Source organism: Oncorhynchus clarkii, chromosome 6 (assembly GCF_045791955.1).
Source record: "Oncorhynchus clarkii lewisi isolate Uvic-CL-2024 chromosome 6, UVic_Ocla_1.0, whole genome shotgun sequence".
In the NCBI taxonomy this organism is placed as follows: domain Eukaryota; kingdom Metazoa; phylum Chordata; class Actinopteri; order Salmoniformes; family Salmonidae; genus Oncorhynchus; species Oncorhynchus clarkii.
This window is the reverse complement of record NC_092152.1, coordinates 63,588,806-63,609,201: the sequence shown is the minus strand read 5'-3', so window position 1 is coordinate 63,609,201 and position 20,396 is coordinate 63,588,806. Positions and strand designations below refer to the sequence as shown.

General features: G+C 45.2%; 1 protein-coding gene across 1 annotated transcript in view; it reads right to left on the bottom strand.

Moving 5' to 3' along the window:
* Positions 1 to 20,396, bottom strand: part of LOC139412173 (potassium/sodium hyperpolarization-activated cyclic nucleotide-gated channel 2-like) — an 86,720-nt gene that overhangs the window by 16,678 nt on the left and 49,646 nt on the right. Inside the window, exon 4 of the mRNA XM_071158990.1 lies at positions 17,948 to 18,166. Within this exon, the coding sequence (XP_071015091.1) occupies positions 17,948 to 18,166 (219 nt within the window). The remainder of the gene's footprint in view (positions 1 to 17,947; positions 18,167 to 20,396) is intronic.

Here is a 20,396-nt window from a genome sequence, read left to right as displayed (position 1 = left end):
TCGTTAGTTGTCTCTGATTGAGAATCATACTTAGGTAGCCTTTCTCCACCTGTGTTTCGTGGGTGATTGTTTTCTGTCTTTGTGTATGTCACCAGACAGGACTGTTTCATTTCGTGTCATTCTCTTTGTGATTTTTGTTATAGTGTTCTGTGTTTAATAAATTCATCATGAACACGTACCACGCTGCGCATTGGTCCTCCGATCCTTCCTACTCCTCCTCAGAAGAGGAGGAAGACGAACGTTACATAGCGATTCATTTTATTTCTATTTCTGCTTTTTGTGACTCCTCTTTGGCTGGAAAATGGCTGTGTGTGTTTTTGTGACTAGGCTCTGACCTAACATAATCATATGATGTGATTTCGCTGTAAAGCGTTTTTGAAATTGGACATGATGGGTAGATTAACAAGAAGTTTCTCTTTCATCTGGTGTATTGCACTTGTGAATGTATGAAAGTTACATATTTAAAAAAAATATTTTAGAATTTCGCACACTGCCTTTTCAGCGGAATGTTGTCTGGCCCTAAGAAGTTATTAAGCCTAGGTTACACTGATCATCCCTGATATGCTTTATACAGGCATAATACTGTTACAACAGATGGGGTGGGGGGGTAACCTTACGTGTCTCTTTCCCCAAGCTGAATGTACAGTCAGAGTGAACATCCTCTGAGAATGTTCCCCTAAAAAATAGATAGCCCTGCGTCAGCCCTGTTTCGGAATTACTTACAAATCATACAAATCAGAGAGGAGAGGCTATATAGAAATAATAGACATTAACGTACGGCACACTGTGGCCACAGACCTCATAATAACCACACACTCCCTCTCTCCTTCCACCTGTCTCCCGGAGAGAAACCTGTTACCTCCAGCCACTGACCTCAACCACACACTCCCTCTATCTCCCTCCATCCCACCTCTCACCCTCCCTCCCCCTCTCCAGGAGAGAGAGAAACCTGTTACCTCCAGGGAGACATCACTAATGACAGTGGGTAGTGACTGGCTCCCTGAGAATCAGACCCCTGTGATGAGGTGCCCGCAGCAGTGCCTGAAGAGAAACATTAGTGCAGCTTACAAAATGGCACCCTATTCCCTATAGTGCCCTGGGTCCTGGTCAAAAGTAGTGCACTATATAGGGAATAGGGTGCCATTTTGAAGGCAAGCCGGGCCTGCCCAGTCGAAGGAAGCGGGTCACTCAACGTGAGCGCACAGTGCTCAACGGGCTCACTGCTGTTACTACTGACGCACACACACACACACTACACACACACACACACACACACACACACACACACACACACACACACACACACACACACACACACACACACACACACACACACACACACACCATGGCAGAAAAGGGGAGGGAGCCAGCTAATGAAATAATGCTCGCTCTCGCTTCATGGAAGAGCAACAACTGCAACAACTCTCTTTTTCTCTGCCTGTCTCTACCTCTCTTTCTCTCTCTCCATCTCTCTCTAGCTCTGTCTCTAAATCGGTCTTTTCAATCCCCTCTCTGCTCTCCTTTTCAACACTCTCTTTTCCGACTGACGTCTTTATAATTCTGACCTCCGCTCAGCTTTCACTTCTGTCTTTCACCTCTTTCTCAGATGTAGACAAGTCTCTGTCCATCTGGATCAAGCCAGAGGCTCCTGAGCCTGCCTTCCGAATCACATTTATCCTCCTCCATCTCCTCGCCCTCCTCTCCTCTACAAAATGAAGGACAGTGGAGCCCGAGTGTGAGCATGTGCATGCCGATGATGCCGAGCGGTCGACCGTGACCAGTCACCTCCAAAATGGTAGCAGGCGCAGGAGCAGGAGCAGGAGCAGGAGCAGGAGCAGGAGCAGGAGCAGGAGCAGGAGAAGGGTTGCTATTTAACGTGTTGCATCCCGTGATCAAGTTCAAGGCATACACACACACACGCAAGCACATGTACACACACACACACACACACACACACACACACACACACACACACACTCACACACACACACACACACACACCCCTAAACAAATACTCATGCACACACAGATGTGCGCACCCACCCACACACACAACACCAACAACAGATACAGGAGTTCAAGGGTCGACCGTCTGAATTAGGATGATGTAGCTGAAAGTGAAAGGTGGAGTTTGATAGCAAACCACACTCAGATATAGACACTAAATGCACCTGACAAAAGACCTCGAAACAACATGGTTAGAACTGGGGGGGATCCTATTCCTTTAATCCTGGTTATATATGAATTATTGCATAATTCATATATAAAATAGCAGTATTAACAATGCAGAGTGCTGTGAAAATCGATGAGAAACGTGAATCTGGAAAACTAAATGATAGGACTTCAAAAGAAGAAAGAAAGGCAGAAAAAACATGAAGATATTCATTCCCGGAGCATCTGAGAGATGAATTCTAAGCCCTGCCATGAGCTAAGCATTTTAATCTATCTCTTATCAGGAAGTCTATTCAAATGAAATCCCTTGGTATAAATTTGAACATTTACTGATCTGATGATGAACCAGAATGATTCTAGAAAAAGAGCCACATTCTTCCTCTCCTTCAGAGAACAAGTCCTCCTGTCCAATCCTGTCCAACACAATGAGAAAGTCCTCCTGTGGTACTCCTAAGCATCAGCCTCATTGGGTTGTGAAGTCAAAATGTGAGCTTGTTTGAAATGTGTGCTTGTTTGTGATCCTCTACTGAAGATTACATGTGTAACCTGTCTGTCTGTCTTTCTCTGTAACCTGTCTGTCTGTCTTTCTCTGTAACCTGTCTGTTTGTCTTTTTCTGTAACCTGTCTGTCTGTCTTTCTCTGTAACCTGCCTGTCTGTCTTTCTCTGTAACCTGCCTGTCTGTCTTTCTCTGTAACCTGTCTGTTTGTCTTTCTCTGTAACCTGTCTGTCTGTCTGTCTCTGTAACCTGTCTGTCTGTCTGTCTCTGTAACCTGTCTGTCTGTCTTTCTCTGTAACCTGTCTGTTTGTCTTTTTCTGTAACCTGTCTGTCTGTCTTTCTCTGTAACCTGCCTGTCTGTATTTCTCTGTAACCTGTCTGTCTGTCTTTCTCTGTAACCTGTCTGTCTGTCTTTCTCTGTAACCTGTCTGTCTGTCTTTCTCTGTAACCTGTCTGTCTGTCTGTCTGTCTGTCTGTCTGTCTGTCTTTCTTTGTAATCTGTCTGTCTTTCTCTGTAACCTGCCTGTCTGTCTTTCTCTGTAACCTGTCTGTCTGTCTTTCTCTGTAACCTGCCTGTCTGTCTTTCTCTGTAACCTGTCTGTCTGTCTTTCTCTGTAACCTGTCTGTCTGTCTCTCTGTAACCTGTCTGTCTGTCTTTCTCTGTAACCTGTCTGTCTGTCTTTCTCTGTAACCTGTCTGTCTGTCTTTCTCTGTAACCTGTCTGTCTATCTTTCTCTGTAACCTGTCTGTCTGTCTTTCTCTGTAACCTGTCTGTCAGTCTGTCTTTCTCTGCCCTGTTGACATCTCGCTGTGGGAACTGGGAAGCATCAGATTTATCACAGACATTTGCTCCGTTTCAACGACGACAAGGATTTAGGTTTTCTTGTTGTCTTCTAACCTCCTTTATTCCCATAAAACACTGTCATTGCGGAATTCATCCATTTATCCTTGGCTTTGTAATGCAATACAATGTGATTCCCCTCAGCATAAAAGGGCATTAGCCAAGTGAGAAAAAACAGTGGCTTTGAAGATAATTCCCTGTTTGTGTTGTGAATTACTAGCACATACATTCTTAGAGAAAAAGGTGTTATCTAGAACCTAAAAGGGTTCTTCGGCTGTCGCCATAGGAAAACCCTTTGAAGTACCATTTTTGGTTCCACGTATAACCCTTTTGGTTCCAGTTAGAACAGTTTTGGAAAGGGTTCTCCTATGGGGACCACCGAAGAACGCTCTTGTAATCCTTTTTGCTAAGGGTGAAGCGACCGCATAGCCACAGCCACCGTCTCTCTCTCTCTCTCTCTGGAGCCTAGGGGAGGACACACAGTGGACTAGGGAACCCGCCACTAGGGGATGGATCTCTCTTGAGGAAGTGATGTCGCTGATAACGCCCAGCTTGACAGGAAATTATGTTATATCCTCGTATCCATCACTTCACTAACAGAAGGAACCTTGCTTCTCTTCTTCTGCTACTTAGATAAATCCAATCATTGTCAGTACTGAGAAGCTAATCAGGTCTCCAGGGCATCCACTTTCTAACCGTAAACCTCAGTCAATTCAATCCAACACTCTGTTCCCACGAGAGAAAGGGATTTAGAGCCGTTGATGCTGTTTTACTGCACAATCCTTCCCTCACTCTCTCATCTCGCTCTCCCCACTCTCTATCATCTCTCCCTCTCTCCATATGGCCATACTGTGCTCTCTCACATTCTTCCTTCTATTACTCTCTATGTCCCTATGACTCTGGCTCTGTCCCTCTGCACTCTTAGGTGCTATCTAGAACCAACAAGGTTTCTGCGGTTGTCCCCATGGGAGAACCCTTTTAATTTTTTTCCAATTATGTCTCTGTCTTTCCCAAAAGAGATGTCAGCCACTTAATTATAATTTCTAAAAATGTCTTTGTCTCCCACTTCTCTGACTCCCTCTCTCCATCCGTGCCTCCTATATGAGTAAGGTAGACACAGTGTTCATTGAAGCCTTGAACATCGGCACCCTGACACCCCCATTCAGAGCTCTCTACAAGGCAACAGAAAATAAAGGAGCATATAACACTGGCTTCACTTCTGATGTGATCTGAATGTTCTGTGTTAAAGGAGAGCTCTAAGTGCGCCATGAAATTTAAATTCACTTTCGTGCCATTATCATGTGGAGGTAGTCTAGATGTAATTTAATTCAGGGCTGTGAGAGCAGAGCAGTCAATGGCAGCAGAAACAGAAGTTAATCCAGCAGCCAGTGACTGTGAGACAACCTGTGAAGGAGGATAAGTGATGCTGGCGGGGTGACTCCTAGACATTTGAGTGTTTCTGGACTCTACAGAGGTATGTTATCTGTGTCCTCTACAGTGTTGTAACTCATATTCTCGGCATGCCTGTGATATGGTAGCTTCACTCTTGTAATTGGCTATTTTCATAACCAGGGAGGGGGTGTTCAGGGACGTTTGGGAATCCTAACCATTTACATAGCTATGACAAAGAATTGGTAAAGAATATTCAGATTTACCCAATGCAGCCTCCCGAGTGGCGCAGAGGTCTAAAGCATTGTATCTCAGTGCTAGAGGCGTCACTACAGAGCCGGGTTCGAGCCCGGGCTGTGTCGCAGCCGGCCGTGACCGGGAGACCCATGAGGCGGCTCACAATTGGCCCAGTGTTGTCCGGGTTAGGGGAGGGTTTGGCCGGCTGGGATGTCCTTGTCCCATCGTGCTCTAGTGACTCCTTGTGGCGGCCAAGCGCATGTATGCTGACTTCAGGTTGCCAGCTGTACGGTGTTTCCTCTGACACATTGAAGGGCCTTGCTTCTGGGTTAAGTGAGCAGTGTGTCAAGAAGCAGTGCGGCTTGGTGGGTCCTGTTTTGGAGGACGCATGGCTCTCGACTTTCGCCTCTCCTGAGTCTGTATGGGAGTTGCCGCGATGGGACAAGACTGTAACTACTAATTGGAAACAACAAAATAATAATACATTCAGTTTATTGATGTGCATTTCCCCAATGCACTATTCAGTATTCAATATATATATTATATTACCTTCCTCATTGTATATTTTACAAGCTGTGAAAATATATGATCAAACAGCTTGCATTTTTAAAGGGTACCTCGGGGCCAATTTTAGAGCCTTAACTCAGCAGTAAGAAGTTTCTCTGAGGAGTGGAAAAGAGGGGACTTTAACCTCCTTCAGATTAACACCCCCAGCCAGACCCAGGCTAATGACAACAGCTTGTGCAAGACACAAGTCCCTCAACTTGTCCACAGCTGAACTCTTAGGAAAAAAGGTGCTATCTAGAACCTAAAAGGATTCTTCGGCTGACCCCATAGGAGATCCCTTTGAAGAACCCTTTTTGGTTCCAGGTAGAACCCTTTTGGGTTATATGTAGAACCCTTTCCACAGAGAGTTCTTCATGAACCCCCAAAATGGGTTCTACCTAAAACCAAAAAAGGGTATCCTATGGGGACAGCTTAGAAACCCTTTTGGAAACCTTTCTCTACTAGTGTAGGCTGATGTATGTCCTTGGTTTGATTGTCTTTCATTAAATAGTAGAAAACAAAATAATTCAGTCGACATGCATACCGGTTATAGACTATTGGGATATTGTCTATATGAATGCAGCTGCCATTCTATTGAAGGCATTGGATGCAGTTTATCATAGTGCACTAGGTTTTAATTACGGATGATAGGTGCAGTACACTGCCTTCTTTCTGTATCAGAAAGTAGGCTGGCCCTCTTTGAAATCGTGTAGATTAATGCATTGCACTCTTCTTGTTTAAAAAAGCCCTCCTGCATAAATTTCCCCGTACCTTACTTCATTGTTAATTTATAGACGTACGAGATACCAGACCCGGCCTCAGGGAGGGCTAACTCTGGAGATCCCTTCGATCTACACTAAGTTAGGTAAATCTGCTTTTAGTTTTTTTGAACCTGACTTGTGGAATAATCTGCAAGACTCTCTAAAGTTGGATGACTTGGTGCCACTAGGGCAATTCAAAAGGCTGACTGAGGACCTTTTTACTGAAAAATGTGTTTTCTATGATTTTGTTTTGCTTTCAGTGTATTGATGTGAATATTGATGTGTATTATTGATGTGTATAGTGATAACGACGTTTTTGATGTGTGTTACTGATGTTTAGAAACTGGGTGGTTCGAGCCCTGAATGCTGATTGGCTGACAGGTGGTATATCAGATCGTATACCACGGGTATGACAAAACATTTATTTTTACTCCTCTACATAAGGCACCTCAGGGATTTGTGGTATATGGCCAATATACTACAGCTAAGGGCTGTATCCAGGCACTCCGCGTTGCGTTATGCATAAGAACAGCCCTCATACCACACTCCCTCGTGCCTTCTGGCTTAAGTATAGTGTATATTGATGTGTATTGCTGTTTCTGATGTGTATGCAGGGCTCACCTGAGAAAGAGAACTTGGTCTCAGCATGACTCCCTGTCCAAAATAAAGGTTAAATAAAATTGTATGAGCTCTCTACCTTATTCCCTTTCTCCCACACCAGGGGTAGGAAACTAGTTCCAGCCGCCGGCCGATTGTTGTCGGAGTGGATGGTCGGGGGTCCGTAACATCTTTATAATCATTTGAACACTGCAAATTGAGCCCAAAAAGAGATTGTGTTTGAAAATAACAATAATTTCCTACTTTCATTACATTGACACACGATCGCGTCTCTTTTTTTATTCGTGTGAACACTTGAGAACGGATTTCCTAAATTAAACTAATTTGAGCTTAATTCCTGGTGATTTTCTTTTTTTGTATTACCAAAACTAAAATTCCCAAGTTGCTCTCTCCCTACCTCCCTCCCCCTCCCTCGCTCCCTTCCTTAACCCATTTAATCCCATCAGTCACAATAGTGAGAAAAATTTTACATTTGTACTGTGTCTTCATTTTTAATAAATTGAGTTTGTGATGCTTGTGGTATATGATAATATCTTAGAGGTCATATTTGTGACCAATGGGAAAATACAGTGGCTCCACCTTGTACAGTGCATTCGGAAAGTATTTAAACCCCTTGACTTTTTCCACTTTCTGTTACGTTACAGCTGTATTCTAAAATTGATTAAACTATATGTTTTCCTCAATCAATCTACACACAATACCCCACAATGACAAAGCAAAAACGTTTTTTTAGAAATGTTTGCCAGCTCTAGGAAGAGTCTTGGTGGTTCCAAACTTCTTCCATTTAAGAATGATGGAGGCCACTGTGTTCTTGGGGACCTTCAATGCTGCAGACATTTTTTGATACCCTCCCCAGATCTGTGCCTCGACATAATCCTGTCTCGGAGCTCTACAGACAATTCCTTCGACCTCATGACTTAGATTTTGCTCTGACATGCACTGTCAATTGTGGGACCTTACTGTATATTGACAGATGTGTGCCTTTCCAAATCATGTACAATCAATTGGATTTAACACAGGTGGACTCCAATCAAGGTGTAGAAACATCTCAAGGATGATCAATGGAAACAGGATGCACCTGAGGTAAAATTCGAGTCTTAAAGCAAAGGGTCTGAATACTTATGTAAATAAGGCATTTATTTTGTATTTTTTTTTATTTTAATACATTTGAAACCATTTCTAAAAACCATATCATTATGGGGTATTGTGTGGAGATTGATTAGGTGAAAAAATGATTTAATCAATTTAAGAACAAGGCTGTAAAGTAACAAAATGTGGAAAAAGTCAAAGGGTCTGAATACTTTCCAAAAGCACTGTATATATTTAATCATAGAAATAATCTGCTATTTTCAGTAGATTGAAGTTGAATTGGGTTATGGATAAATTAGATCAAGATGATCTTACAGATCATTTTACCATTATCCTTTACATACATTTAAATCAATGATTGACTGTACAACTTCATATGTTGTTAGTTTAGGGGGAATTGGTTATGTACAGACCCATAAACTGAACAAGTAAAAAAAACTTAACAAATATGTTATGTCAATACATTTGTTAAGTGTCTCTTGCACAATGGTAGACCTGGTTTATCAGATTATTGGGACATAGCCACAGGTGTAAACCTGGTTCATGTGGGTATTTGGGCTGAGATATTCAGGTGTAGATCTAGTTATTGGGACTCAGTCAAAGGTGTAGGCCTGGTTTACAGACGTACTGGAGCTGAGGTGCAGGGGAAGTCCTGGTTTACAGTTTGAGTTTTCAGGCTTCGGCACGTTTAGATCTGGCTTAGTTGACGAATTAGGTTCAATCACAGGTGCACACTTTGTAGGTATGTAAACTGGAACTGAAGTACAGCTGTCGACCTGGTTTGGTTTTTATCAATATCGGGGCTGAAATGCAGAAGTACACCTATTTTTATGACAATTGGAGCTGACATGTAGTAGTAGACCTGTTTGAAAAAAAATCTATATTGGAGTTAGATGTGCAGGTGTATACCTGGTCTGTAAGAATAGTGGTGCTGAAGTACATGTGTAGACCTAGTTTATATGAATGCTGATGCTTGTGCACTGGGGTTGACTGGTCTTATGAGTATGCCCATGGATTTACCTGGTTTATATGAGTAATGAGGTGTAAGGATACAGAAGGCTCATACAGGTATGGGTGTGGATGGTCTATTGCCTATTGCCCATTCACATTCTTTCTGGCAAAACGTTTGTGGTAGGAAAAAGGTTCATGGGGCTGGGGCACATGTGTTATACCCCTTTACTATGAGTTTATCTATGACATGATTAGCCTATAAAAGGTCAGAGGGCACAGGACTTAGATATACAAATAACAGGGTTGGAATGTGCAGTGAATAGCTGAATATAGGTTACTGTTGGTGACTTGGGGAATGCAGGCCTAAAGAAAGTGGGTAACAGGGCTGAGATAGGCAAGTAACAGGGATGATGTGTATTGGCAAAGGAACTAGGGTTTATAAGTAACAAATAGGGCATTTAGGGCTAAGATATGGGTGTATGATTTAGGGCTATGAAATGGGTGTATTTGGGAAGAAATGGGTTAATGTACAAAGCACAGTTCCAGAGGGTCTCTGGAGCCTCAGTAGCATTCAGGACTAATCAGCTTCAGGACCTTCTTCCATTAGTCCTTCCCCAAAGAGACCCTACCTCATTTTAATTTTTTTTAAATTTTATTTATCTAGGTAAATCAGTTAATAACAGTTATTTACAATGACGGCCTACCAAAAGGGGAAAGGCCTCCTGCGGGGACGGAGGCCTGGGATAAAAAAAAGATGTATATATATAAATATAGGACAAAACACACATCACAACAAGAGAGACAACACAACACTCCATAAAGAGAGACCTAAGACCACAACATAAAATGGCAGCAACACATGACAACACAGCATGGTAGCAACACAACATGACAACAACATGGTAGCAATACAACATGGTAGCAGCACAAAACATGGTACAAACATTATTGGGCAGAGGTGGGACCAAGTCATTGTTTTACAAGTCACAAGTAAGTCTCAAGTCATAGCACTCAAGTCCCAAGTCAAGTCCCAAGTCAAGACCGTCAAGTATCAAGTCAAGTCTCAAGTCCTAAACTTTGAGTTTTGAGTCCTAAACCAGTCATAATGTGCTCTTCACCAAATGTAAAATATCTATATATTGATTACTTTCCAAATAAATGTTATATTTTCATGGAAATACATGGGTAGTCATGAGAAAGACCCCCCCCGCCCCACCATAGCGATCGACTATCGAGGATTGCTATGGGGCCCAATCGGGCGATGTAGGCTTGTACACAATCCCTCAGCCTTAACACACACACACACACACACACACTCTCTCTCTGTGTGGTTACAGTAGGCTAACGTATGGCAATGGTTTTAGGAACAGCAGTAACATCAGGCAGGATTTACTCCACTACAGCCCCGTCGATGTTAATGGGGGCCTGTTTGGCCCGCCTTTTCCTGTAGTCCACGATCAGCTCCTTATTCTTGCTCACATTGAGGGAGAGGTTGTTGTTCTGGCACCACACGATCAAGTCTCTGACCTCCTCCCTATAGGCCGTCTCATCGTTGTCGGTGATCAGGCCTACCACTGTTGTGTCGTCAACAAACTGGTCATCTCTGTATACCTGTCGCAAGACCCACTGGTTGATGCTTATTTGTAAAACCCTCTTAGGCCTCACTCCGCCCAATCTGAGATATCAACTGCACCCCTCATCCTCCACATACAACACCCATTCTGCCAGTCACATTCTGTTAAAGGTCCCCAAAGCACACACATCCCTGGGTCGCTCCTCTTTTCAGTTCGCTGCAGCTAGCGACTGGAACGAGCTGCAACAAACACTCAAACTGAACAGTTTTATCTCAATCTCTTCATTCAAAGACTCAATCATGGACACTCTTACTGACAGTTGTGGCTGCGTTGTGTGATGTATTGTTGTATCTACCTTCTTGCCCTTTGTGCTGTTGTCCGTGCCCAATAACAGAGGTGTGGACTCGAGTCACATGACTTGGACTCGAGTCAGACTCGAGTCACAAATATGATGACTTGCAACTCGACTTTGACTTTAACTCCAATGACTCGTGACTTGACTTGGACTTGAGCCTTATGACTCGACCTGACTTGATTCCCTCCCCAAGCCCAAGTATAAAAAATGATGCTATTAAAAAAAGTGTGCAGCATCAACTCTTCATTTAACGGATTACAGTTTGAATCGGACAGCAGACAATCAAATTGGGCGAGCTGAAAGAAAGTTCAGATGGAGCCCTTGGAAAGATGATACCCAAAATTATTATTTTCGGATATAATGACTACGCTGTATCACCCAAAAACGGATTGCAACTTGCAAAACATGCAGGAAGTAAATGGCAGACTGAGGCGCAACAACTTCCAACTTTGTTCGACATTTGAAGCTGCACAAAGAACGGTAAGTCGTGGCTAATATAGCCGACAGCTATATATTTTATTACTTTACTGGTGTATCATGTAGGCTAACGTAAAGTTAAATCAATGAGCCTCCTCACAGTCAGTCAGTGCGGGAACGTGATCATTGCACCCTGGCTAGGCAGTTGGGAGGGTCGAGAGTTTCAAGTTTCAAGCTTCCTGCCATCCAGGACCTGTATAATAGGCGGTGTCAGAGGAAAGCCCATAAAATTGTCAGAGACTCCAGTCACCCAAGTTATAGACTGTTCTCTCTGCTACCGCATGGCAAGCGGTACCGGAGCGCCAAGTCTAGGACCAAAAGGCTCCTCAACAGCTTCTACCCCCAAGCCATAAGACTGCTGAACAATTCATAAAATTGCCCCAAGACAATTTACATTGACCCCCCCCCCCCCCCCCCTCCCTTTTGTACACTGCTGCTGCTCACTGGGTGTTTGTTACCTATGCATAGTCACTTCGCCCCCACCTACATGTACAGATTATCTCAACCAGCATGTATCCCCGCACACTGACTCGGTACCGGTGCCCCCTGTATATAGCCTCGTTATTGTTATTCTTATTGTGTTACTTTTTTATTTTAGTCTAATATTTTCTTCTTCTTGAACTGCACTGTTGGTTAAGGGCTTGTAAGTAAGCATTTCACAGTAAAATCTACACTTGTTTGTGACAAATAAAGTTTGATTTGATTTGAAACCAAGTCTAGATTTAATTTGAACCTGCAGCTTTGATATGTGCTGAGAGAAAAACAGTGTACCGTCTAGCCATACTCCCAAGTACTTGTATGAGGTGACTACCTCAAGCTCTATACCATCAGAGGTAGTAATCACACCTGTGGGGAGAGGGGCATTCTTCTAACCAAACCACATGACCTTTGTTTTGGAGGTGTTCAGAACAAGGTTAAAGGTAGAGACAGCTTGTTGGACACTAAGAAAGCTTTGATGTAGAGCATTTAACACAAACTCCAGGGAGTGGCCAGCTGAGTATAATACTGTGTCATCTGCATATAAATGGATGAGAGAGTTTCTACTGCCTGAGCTATGTTGTTGATGTAAATTGAGAAGAGTGTGGGGCCTAGGATCGAGACTTGGGGTACTCCCTTGGTGGCAGGCAGTGGCTGAGACAGCAGATGTTCTGACTTTATACACGGCACTCTTTGAGTGAGGTAGTTAGCAAACCAGCCCAAAGACCCCTCAGAGACACCAATACTCCTTAGTCGGCCCACAAGAATGGAATGGTCTACCGTATCAAAAGCTTTGGCCAAGTCAATAAAAATTGCAGCACAATATTGCTTAGAATCAAGGGCAATGGTGACATCCTCGAGTACCTTTATGGTTGCAGTGACACGTCCATAACCTGAGCGGAAACCAGATTGCATACCCGAGAGAATAATTGCCAAGTGTTAATTACAGATTTACATGGGAGGGGCTGGGGCTGGACACTGTGCACCATGCACTCACTGTCATTTGCTTCTAAAGCCATTTGGGGCTGCTGGCATGTCACAACACGCTGCTTAGCTCCCAACAACACAAGCCCCTTCTGGGGTTCCCTGGCTACTCTCAGAATCATTACCCAACACCGCCAAGAACAGATAGGATACAAACAAACGAACACAGACACTTAGCAGCAGTGGAAACCCAGAATGCTGGTGTTGTGTGCCTTGCCATCACAACACTACAGTACCCCCCCCAGATGTGACGTGACATGATTCACATCAGTAGAATCCCCCCCCCCCCCCTTTCCTCCTCTTCCCAGTTTAGTGAGGGATTAACCAGTGAAGAGACACACTGGGCTTTGGCCTGCCTGGGTTCTGGCCTGCCTGGGTTCTGGCCTGCCTGGGCTCTGGCCTGCCTGCCAAACCGCAATGCAGATAGATGTACTGTCAGGGATTTACCATGGTGACTGCCGGCCACCATTTTGTCATTTACTGTAGTTGAGAGAAAATAAGTGACTGGGGAGGGAGGGAGAGTGCGTACTATGCTGTATACTGAGAATAGTGTGATCGTGATGACCTGGGAATAGTAAACGGCTTTGGGGGTCAAGATTCTCACTGTCCTGATGCCATAGGACTAGCTTGAGGAATTGACTAAATACCCATCATGATAATGGAAATAACTACATGCTAACACCAAACATATCAAGGGTTTAGAAAGGTCTTGTTTTTCTGATATCTTTGTAGGAAAATGAGAACAAAAATCCCACTGGTTTCTCTCACTTCCACTGTTACATGGGGTTACAGACATGCAGTCTGTAACAGGCATATGCACAGTCCCATAAAGATGTCCCACTGCCTGTGCCCTCAATCTGGAGAGATGGAATTCCCTTTGTGTGATATGGGTCTCAACCTGCCTTAGCTGTGATGCTGGAATCCATGGGGAAATCTGGAGATGTCTACCCTTTCCAACTCACACCTTAAGATATTGTAGGCTAGCAGAGACACATGCATGGAGCACGGTAATACTGGGGGTTTGGAGGGAGGGAAGGGGTGAGCTGAGGAACAATCTCATGCCCATATTCCCTTTGTGGGATTGAGGGGGGACAGAGGGACAGGGGGAGGCACCGAGTGCGACACCACCTGGGACGCGCACCCCTCCAGGGACGTTACAAAATAAAGAGAAAAAAATAAACACTTGAATGATAAAATCAGCAGAAAGCATTTTCCCTTTTGACTTTGTTTTGCGCTGATTTCGTAAGAACTGATTGTCAGATTGTTGTTGGCTAATAAGGGGGGAAAAAACCTTGCTTCTCAAATAAATCAAAAGTATATCTCCTATCTGGCTCCCGTGTCACAATTCAAGCCACAGCATTTGAGAGTATGATAACTCAGGCTCTCCACTTTGTACCAGTTACCAGAGTTCCTGCTTCCTTTCGAGAGCTCATTTAAGCTTGCTAGCGTCTGACAGCCTGCTGTTTATCACATGGAGGCACATTGTAATAACTCTCTATTCACAGCAGATTATACCCAGGCTTTCTGATGATCATTTTATTTCCGTCTTTGAGGAGCATTGCAAACGTCCCTCCCATCTTCCTTCTGCAACATACTTCTGAACTCTTCACAGATTCGCCTCTCTCTCTATCACTCTCTCACTCACTATCCCTCCCCCCCCCTTTCTTCCCTCTCTGCCAGAGGGGATATACTCAGACTGTGTTTCTTGGCCAAGTTAAACTGTTACCAGTATGTCACCTAAAGATCATCACCATACCCTCCAGCAGATGGCCTCTCATCTTGCCCAATGTCCTTATATCACTGTCTGTATACATCCCTGTCTGTATACATCCCTGTCTGTATACATCCCTGTCTGTATACATCCCTGTCTGTATTACATCCCTGTCTGTATTACATCCCTGTCTGTATTACATCCCTGTCTGTATTACATCCCTGTCTGTACACATCCCTGTCTGTACACATCCCTGTCTGTACACATCCCTGTCTCTATACATCCCTGTCTCTATACATCCCTGTCTGTACACATCCCTGTCTGTACACATCCCTGTCTGTACACATCCCTGTCTGTACACATCCCTGTCTGTACACATCCCTGTCTGTACACATCCCTGTCTGTATACATTCCCTCTCTGTAGCTACCTGTAGCTCCTCCCTATGCTCTAATGACTGTAGGAGCCTGTGAATCTGGTCAGAGCCAGAGGGAGGAAGGGAGACAGCTAACTGGGCAGATAAATGTGGCGTGTTGTGTCGTTTGGCTCTGCTTCCCACTCCTCTCCTCTGTCCTGGTTTCACTCACTGAGCTGAGGCCCCCAGTCTCCTGTGTCCTCTCCTCTCTGTGTAAATGGGAAGGAAGCCTGAACACTGTCCCCTTGGGGTGATCGTGCCTGTTGGTCCACGCCAACAGCAGAACAGAGCAGTTCCACACATAAAGCAGAGTTCTGTCAGAACATAGGCCCACAGACCAACAGTTTAACAGTCCACACGCGTACTGTAGCAATGAGGCCCTTCTACCCTGCACCATTCTGTCCTGCTCACTTCAAATCTGCAAGCTGATCCCAAAGCGAGAGCCTCACCCTGCAGAGCTACCTGCCCTACCCTCACTGCTAATGTGACAACGTAGAACCACACCCTGTTCTCCAATCCAAGCCTCTGGTAGGACAGGGCCAGTGTGATGACTGGGCGAGTTTGTCCATTGGCTGCTGGTGCAGTGTCAGCTGGTTTCTCTCTAGGCTGGAGGCCCTGGAGACAGAACAGAAACAGCTGTGCTCTTCCATGACACAGATCAGATGGGCAACAACTGGAGGGGATTCTACAGGCCTGGATCCTTTGGTTACACAACACTAACACACACTGACCTAAAAGGCCAATCACATTGTTTGTCTGTCTTTCTAGCATACTAGCTAGAGAGACCAGCCAACATGTCCTGGCCACTACATCGAACACTGCTTGACCTTCAGCACAGCAGTACAGTGGGCGCTAATGGTGGAACTGTCTGGTGTCCAGCTACAGCCTCTAACTACACCATGTAGTGGAACTGTCTGGTGTCTAGCTACAGTCTCTAACTACACCATGTAGTGGAACTGTCTGGTTTCTAGCTACAGTCTCTAACTACACCATGTAGTGGAACTGTCTGGTTTCTAGCTACAGTCTCTAACTACACCATGTAGTGGAACTGTCTGGTGTCTAGCTACAGTCTCTAACTACACCATGTAGTGGAACTGTCTGGTGTCTACCTACAGCCTCTAACTACACCATGTAATGGACCTGCTTGGTGTCTAGCTACAGCCTCTAACTACTGGCTACAGTATCTGACTACGCCATGTGTCTGAAAGGTTGTAGTGAAACTGTCTGGTGTTTATCTAGTGTCAGAATACATCACTGAGACAATGAGCAACAAGAAGAAACAGAGAGAAACAAGGAGAAACAGGGAGAAACGGAGAGAAACAGGGAGAAAGGGAGAAACAGGGAGAAACAGGGAGAGACAGGGAGAGACAGGGAGCGACAGGGAGAGACAGGGAGCGACAGGGAGCGACAGGGAGAGACAGGGAGCGACAGGGAGAGACAGGGAGCGACAGGGAGAGACAGGGAGCGACAGAGAGAGACAGAGAGAGACAGGGAGAGACAGGGAGAGACAGAGAGCGACAGGGAGAAACAGCAAGAAACAGCGAGCGACAGGGAGAGACAGCGAGCTATGGAAGGCAGCATCCAGACAGACCGTGCTTAATTACTGGAGCACACAGAAAGATAAATGGGAAAACCCATACTTAAATATTTATTGCAATTTATAGTGCTAATGTTCCTCCAGGCAGACAGAGAGTGGGAAGAATGGGGAGAGGATTCTGAGAGACGTGGGATGGGGCAGGAGGCTGTGGCACAAAGGGAAGGCGGTAGCAGGGTGGCATGGTGGCTGAGAATGGCCCCTGCTCCACATGCTGATCTGTGGTGAAGAGTCCCAGTTGGGCCACCTGTTAATAAGCCTAATATTATTGGCAGCAAGCGAAGCACCTCTGAAGCAGGAGAGCAGACTAGACTGAGCACTGAGCTGGGACGGCTGTCTGCTCCCCTCTAGTTCAACAGGAATTCTGCATCCACAGCAATAGTCATGCAGCCGGTCCACATCCATAGCACAGCAGTTTGGTGGTTGTATCTATCTAGAGCCCACATTTGACGCCAGTCTCCTGCCCCCATTGATCCCTCCTCCAGGTATGAAGGACAGTCTAGATTTTTCAAACACCCACGTAAATATACAATTTCTCAGTGCAAACATTACAGTAAGCAGACTCTCGCTCACACACACATACAGTGGGTATCCAGAGACACTGGTTGGCTCTGCTGATTCTGATCTGAACAACTCCCTCCCCCCTCTCTCTCAGTCTCTCTCTCTCTATTTCTCACAAGCTCTCCCTCGCTCTCTGATGATGGATGTACAGTATGTGGGGGTCTCTACAGCCCCTGCCACCCACTCCAGGGGTCACCTCCTCTGTCCCTTTCCACAGATGGTGGACAATGTGGGCGCCTGGCAACAAGGCTCATTATCGCCCACACTGGGCCCATGGAGAGGCTGGGGCACACTGGAGGTGGGCAGGGAGCTGTAGCTAGGAGCTGGGTAGGGCTTCCATGGCCAACTGCCAGGGCCTTCCCATCCCCACACAGGGGAGCCTGGGACTCGCTCTCATGCAGCCCTGAGCACTGCAGCTCACAGGAGTTGAAGGGAGGCGGAAACCTGCATCAATCTGCCCTCATTTAGGGCTGAAACTGAGCTTAACTGTACTGTACTGACTGGCTAATACACATCTAAAGAAGTCTAATATTTTCAACGCTTTGGGTGTCCAAATGAATTCCAGTTGGTTTCATTTGCATTGTGAAGATTCCTAACTCTCCTCTGGGTACAGATACACTGTTCTCCCTACATGTTGATCTCTTGCTGCTTATCCAGTTACCCAGTGATATTCCCATCCATTCTGATCAACGTCACTCACCTTCTCCTGGTACTGCCGACGGGAGGAGTCCAGAGACTGGATGAGTGCGGTGGCGTGACCCACGAACATGGCATAGCAGGTGGCGCCCACGATCATGCTGAGGATGGTGAGCCACACGTCCGTCATGCCCACAGGTGGGTACATGCCGTACCCGATACACAGCATGTGGCTCATGGCTTTGAACAGGGCGTAGGAGTACTGCTGTCCCCATGTGTCGTTCTGGATGGGGGGAGAGAGGAAGAGAAAAGGTGACAGAGGGAAGAGAGGGATATGGTGATATGGGGGTACTGTTCACACTCTGCCAGATGTCTGGAGGGAAAAGGTCAGCAAGCACTAAGACCAGAGTCCTTCTTACTTTCATCATCATCATCGTCATTATCACCATCGTCAACGCTGTTATCACCATCATCAACGTCATTATCATCATCATCATCCACGTCATTCTCATCCTCATCCTCATAGTCATCATCATCGTCCTCATTCTCATCATCACTCTCATAGTCATCATCATCATCATCAACGTTGTTATCATCATCATCATCCTCATCCTCATAGTCAACGTCGTTATCATCATTCTAATCATCCTCATCCTCATAGTCATCATAGTAATCGTCATCGTTATCATGTAAGAGGGCAGCCACAGATGTCCTCTTCATCATGCCTCAATAGGAGCATCAACACTTGGCTACACCAACATACTGTTGTAATACACTCTCCTATATGTAAGTACTCAGGGGAGAACTGCCTTGGCTGGGCCTTTTCTGCTTGGAGCAGAAACTAAACACAACCATCAGGGTGACTGAATGGATGGAGCCCGAGACACAAGAGGCCTGCAAGGCAAAAAGTAGGTCAGCTATTTAGAAAAATGTGATTTTTCATTTCTTGCTTCTCGTTTGTGGATAAATTGCCCTTTTTTCCTTTAGATCCCATGGTGGTCCAAGCGGAATCAATATCTGCTCTCTCCTGAGGTGACATGTCCAAATTGCTTTCAAACTCATTTCCACAGGGGTAAAACCTGAGAGATAGGAAAGTTATTAGTGCCTCCTAAAAAGGTATAGAACGGATGACCCAATAAGATAATGGGCCCGCTACTGTAAGGAAAGACAAGAGCCACAGCACCACTAGCCTCTAATTCTTATCAGGCCCAATTTACTCTCGGCTAAAAGAAGACCAACAGCTACAGTTCAATTATATTTCTCACTGTACTGTTCCACATTCAAATGAAAAGTCATGCAATGAAATTATCCACAGTGTTTACTGGGTGAAACAAAACAAAACACATTTACATTTTAATGAGAGAGTGCAGTTTTTCAGTGATAGAATCACAATCCGTATGTCATAGTTTTTCATAATGGTGTTGTGTAATGCAGAGCAGGAGTTTAGGTCAAAGTGATCCCTCCCTGACAGTAGACAGCTTGCCATGCCAAAGGTGTTTGCTAGGCTACTGTTTCCACTGGCTGACTACTGGCCTGTCTGTCTTTAATTACCTAATTAGAATTTGATGTGATTGTTTTCTATTCACAGATCCCAGATTAATCCTCTTTGAGGGCTGGGAGCTGTTTGCCTGCCTTCCGTGAGCTCGACAGCAAATCCTCATCATAAATCATCTCTCTCTCTCTCTCTCTCTCTCAAAAGGCCCTGTTCGTTGGGAACAGGGCAGGTTATACTGTGTGTCCGTGTGCCGCGGTTGATTCAGGGTCACACCTCAGGTGTCGCAGGGTCTGGTTATATAACCACAAAGAAAACTTAATTACAGAGGAGAGGGCGGTCATTACGGGACATAGGGCTTTCCAGTGACTGACTCTCTCTCTCTCCATCTCTCCCTCTCCCTCTCTCCCTCTCGCCCTCTCCCTCTCCCTATCCCTCTCTCTCTCTCTCTCTCTCCCCCTCTCTCTCTCTCTCCCCCTCTCTCTCTCTCTCTCTCTCTCCCCCTCTCCCTCTCTCCCCCTCTCTCTCTCTCTCCCTCTCTCCCTCTCTCTGAGACGTGGACCTGCAGCCGCAGCGCAGCTAACAATGTCATGAAATTAAAGAACAGCAGGAGTGCTCGCTGGGAAATTGTCAATACTTGACCAATATTGGATAAGGGCTTTCTGTCCTCTGAAAGTCATTATTTCATACGAAGCCAAGCTCACCGCCTAGCTCTTACTTTCAGAATACAGAAAACCAAACCATACAGAGCTGGTGGAGAGAGAAAGCTCCAAATAACTGAAGAAAAAGCAGCAAATTGAATAAATGTGGGCGAATAAAGGAGAAAGGAAAAAAAAAAACATTGGATTTAGGCGGGAAAATTGACAGATATGCAAGGCAACCATTTCCCATGATGCTCCAGGCTTCGTACAGTAATTACAGCTACAGAGAGATGAGATAACAGGGAGGGACTAATCCGATTTAAACAGACTTGGGCTCCGTCTGAAGTGGCAACCTATTACACACAGTGTACATTTTACCA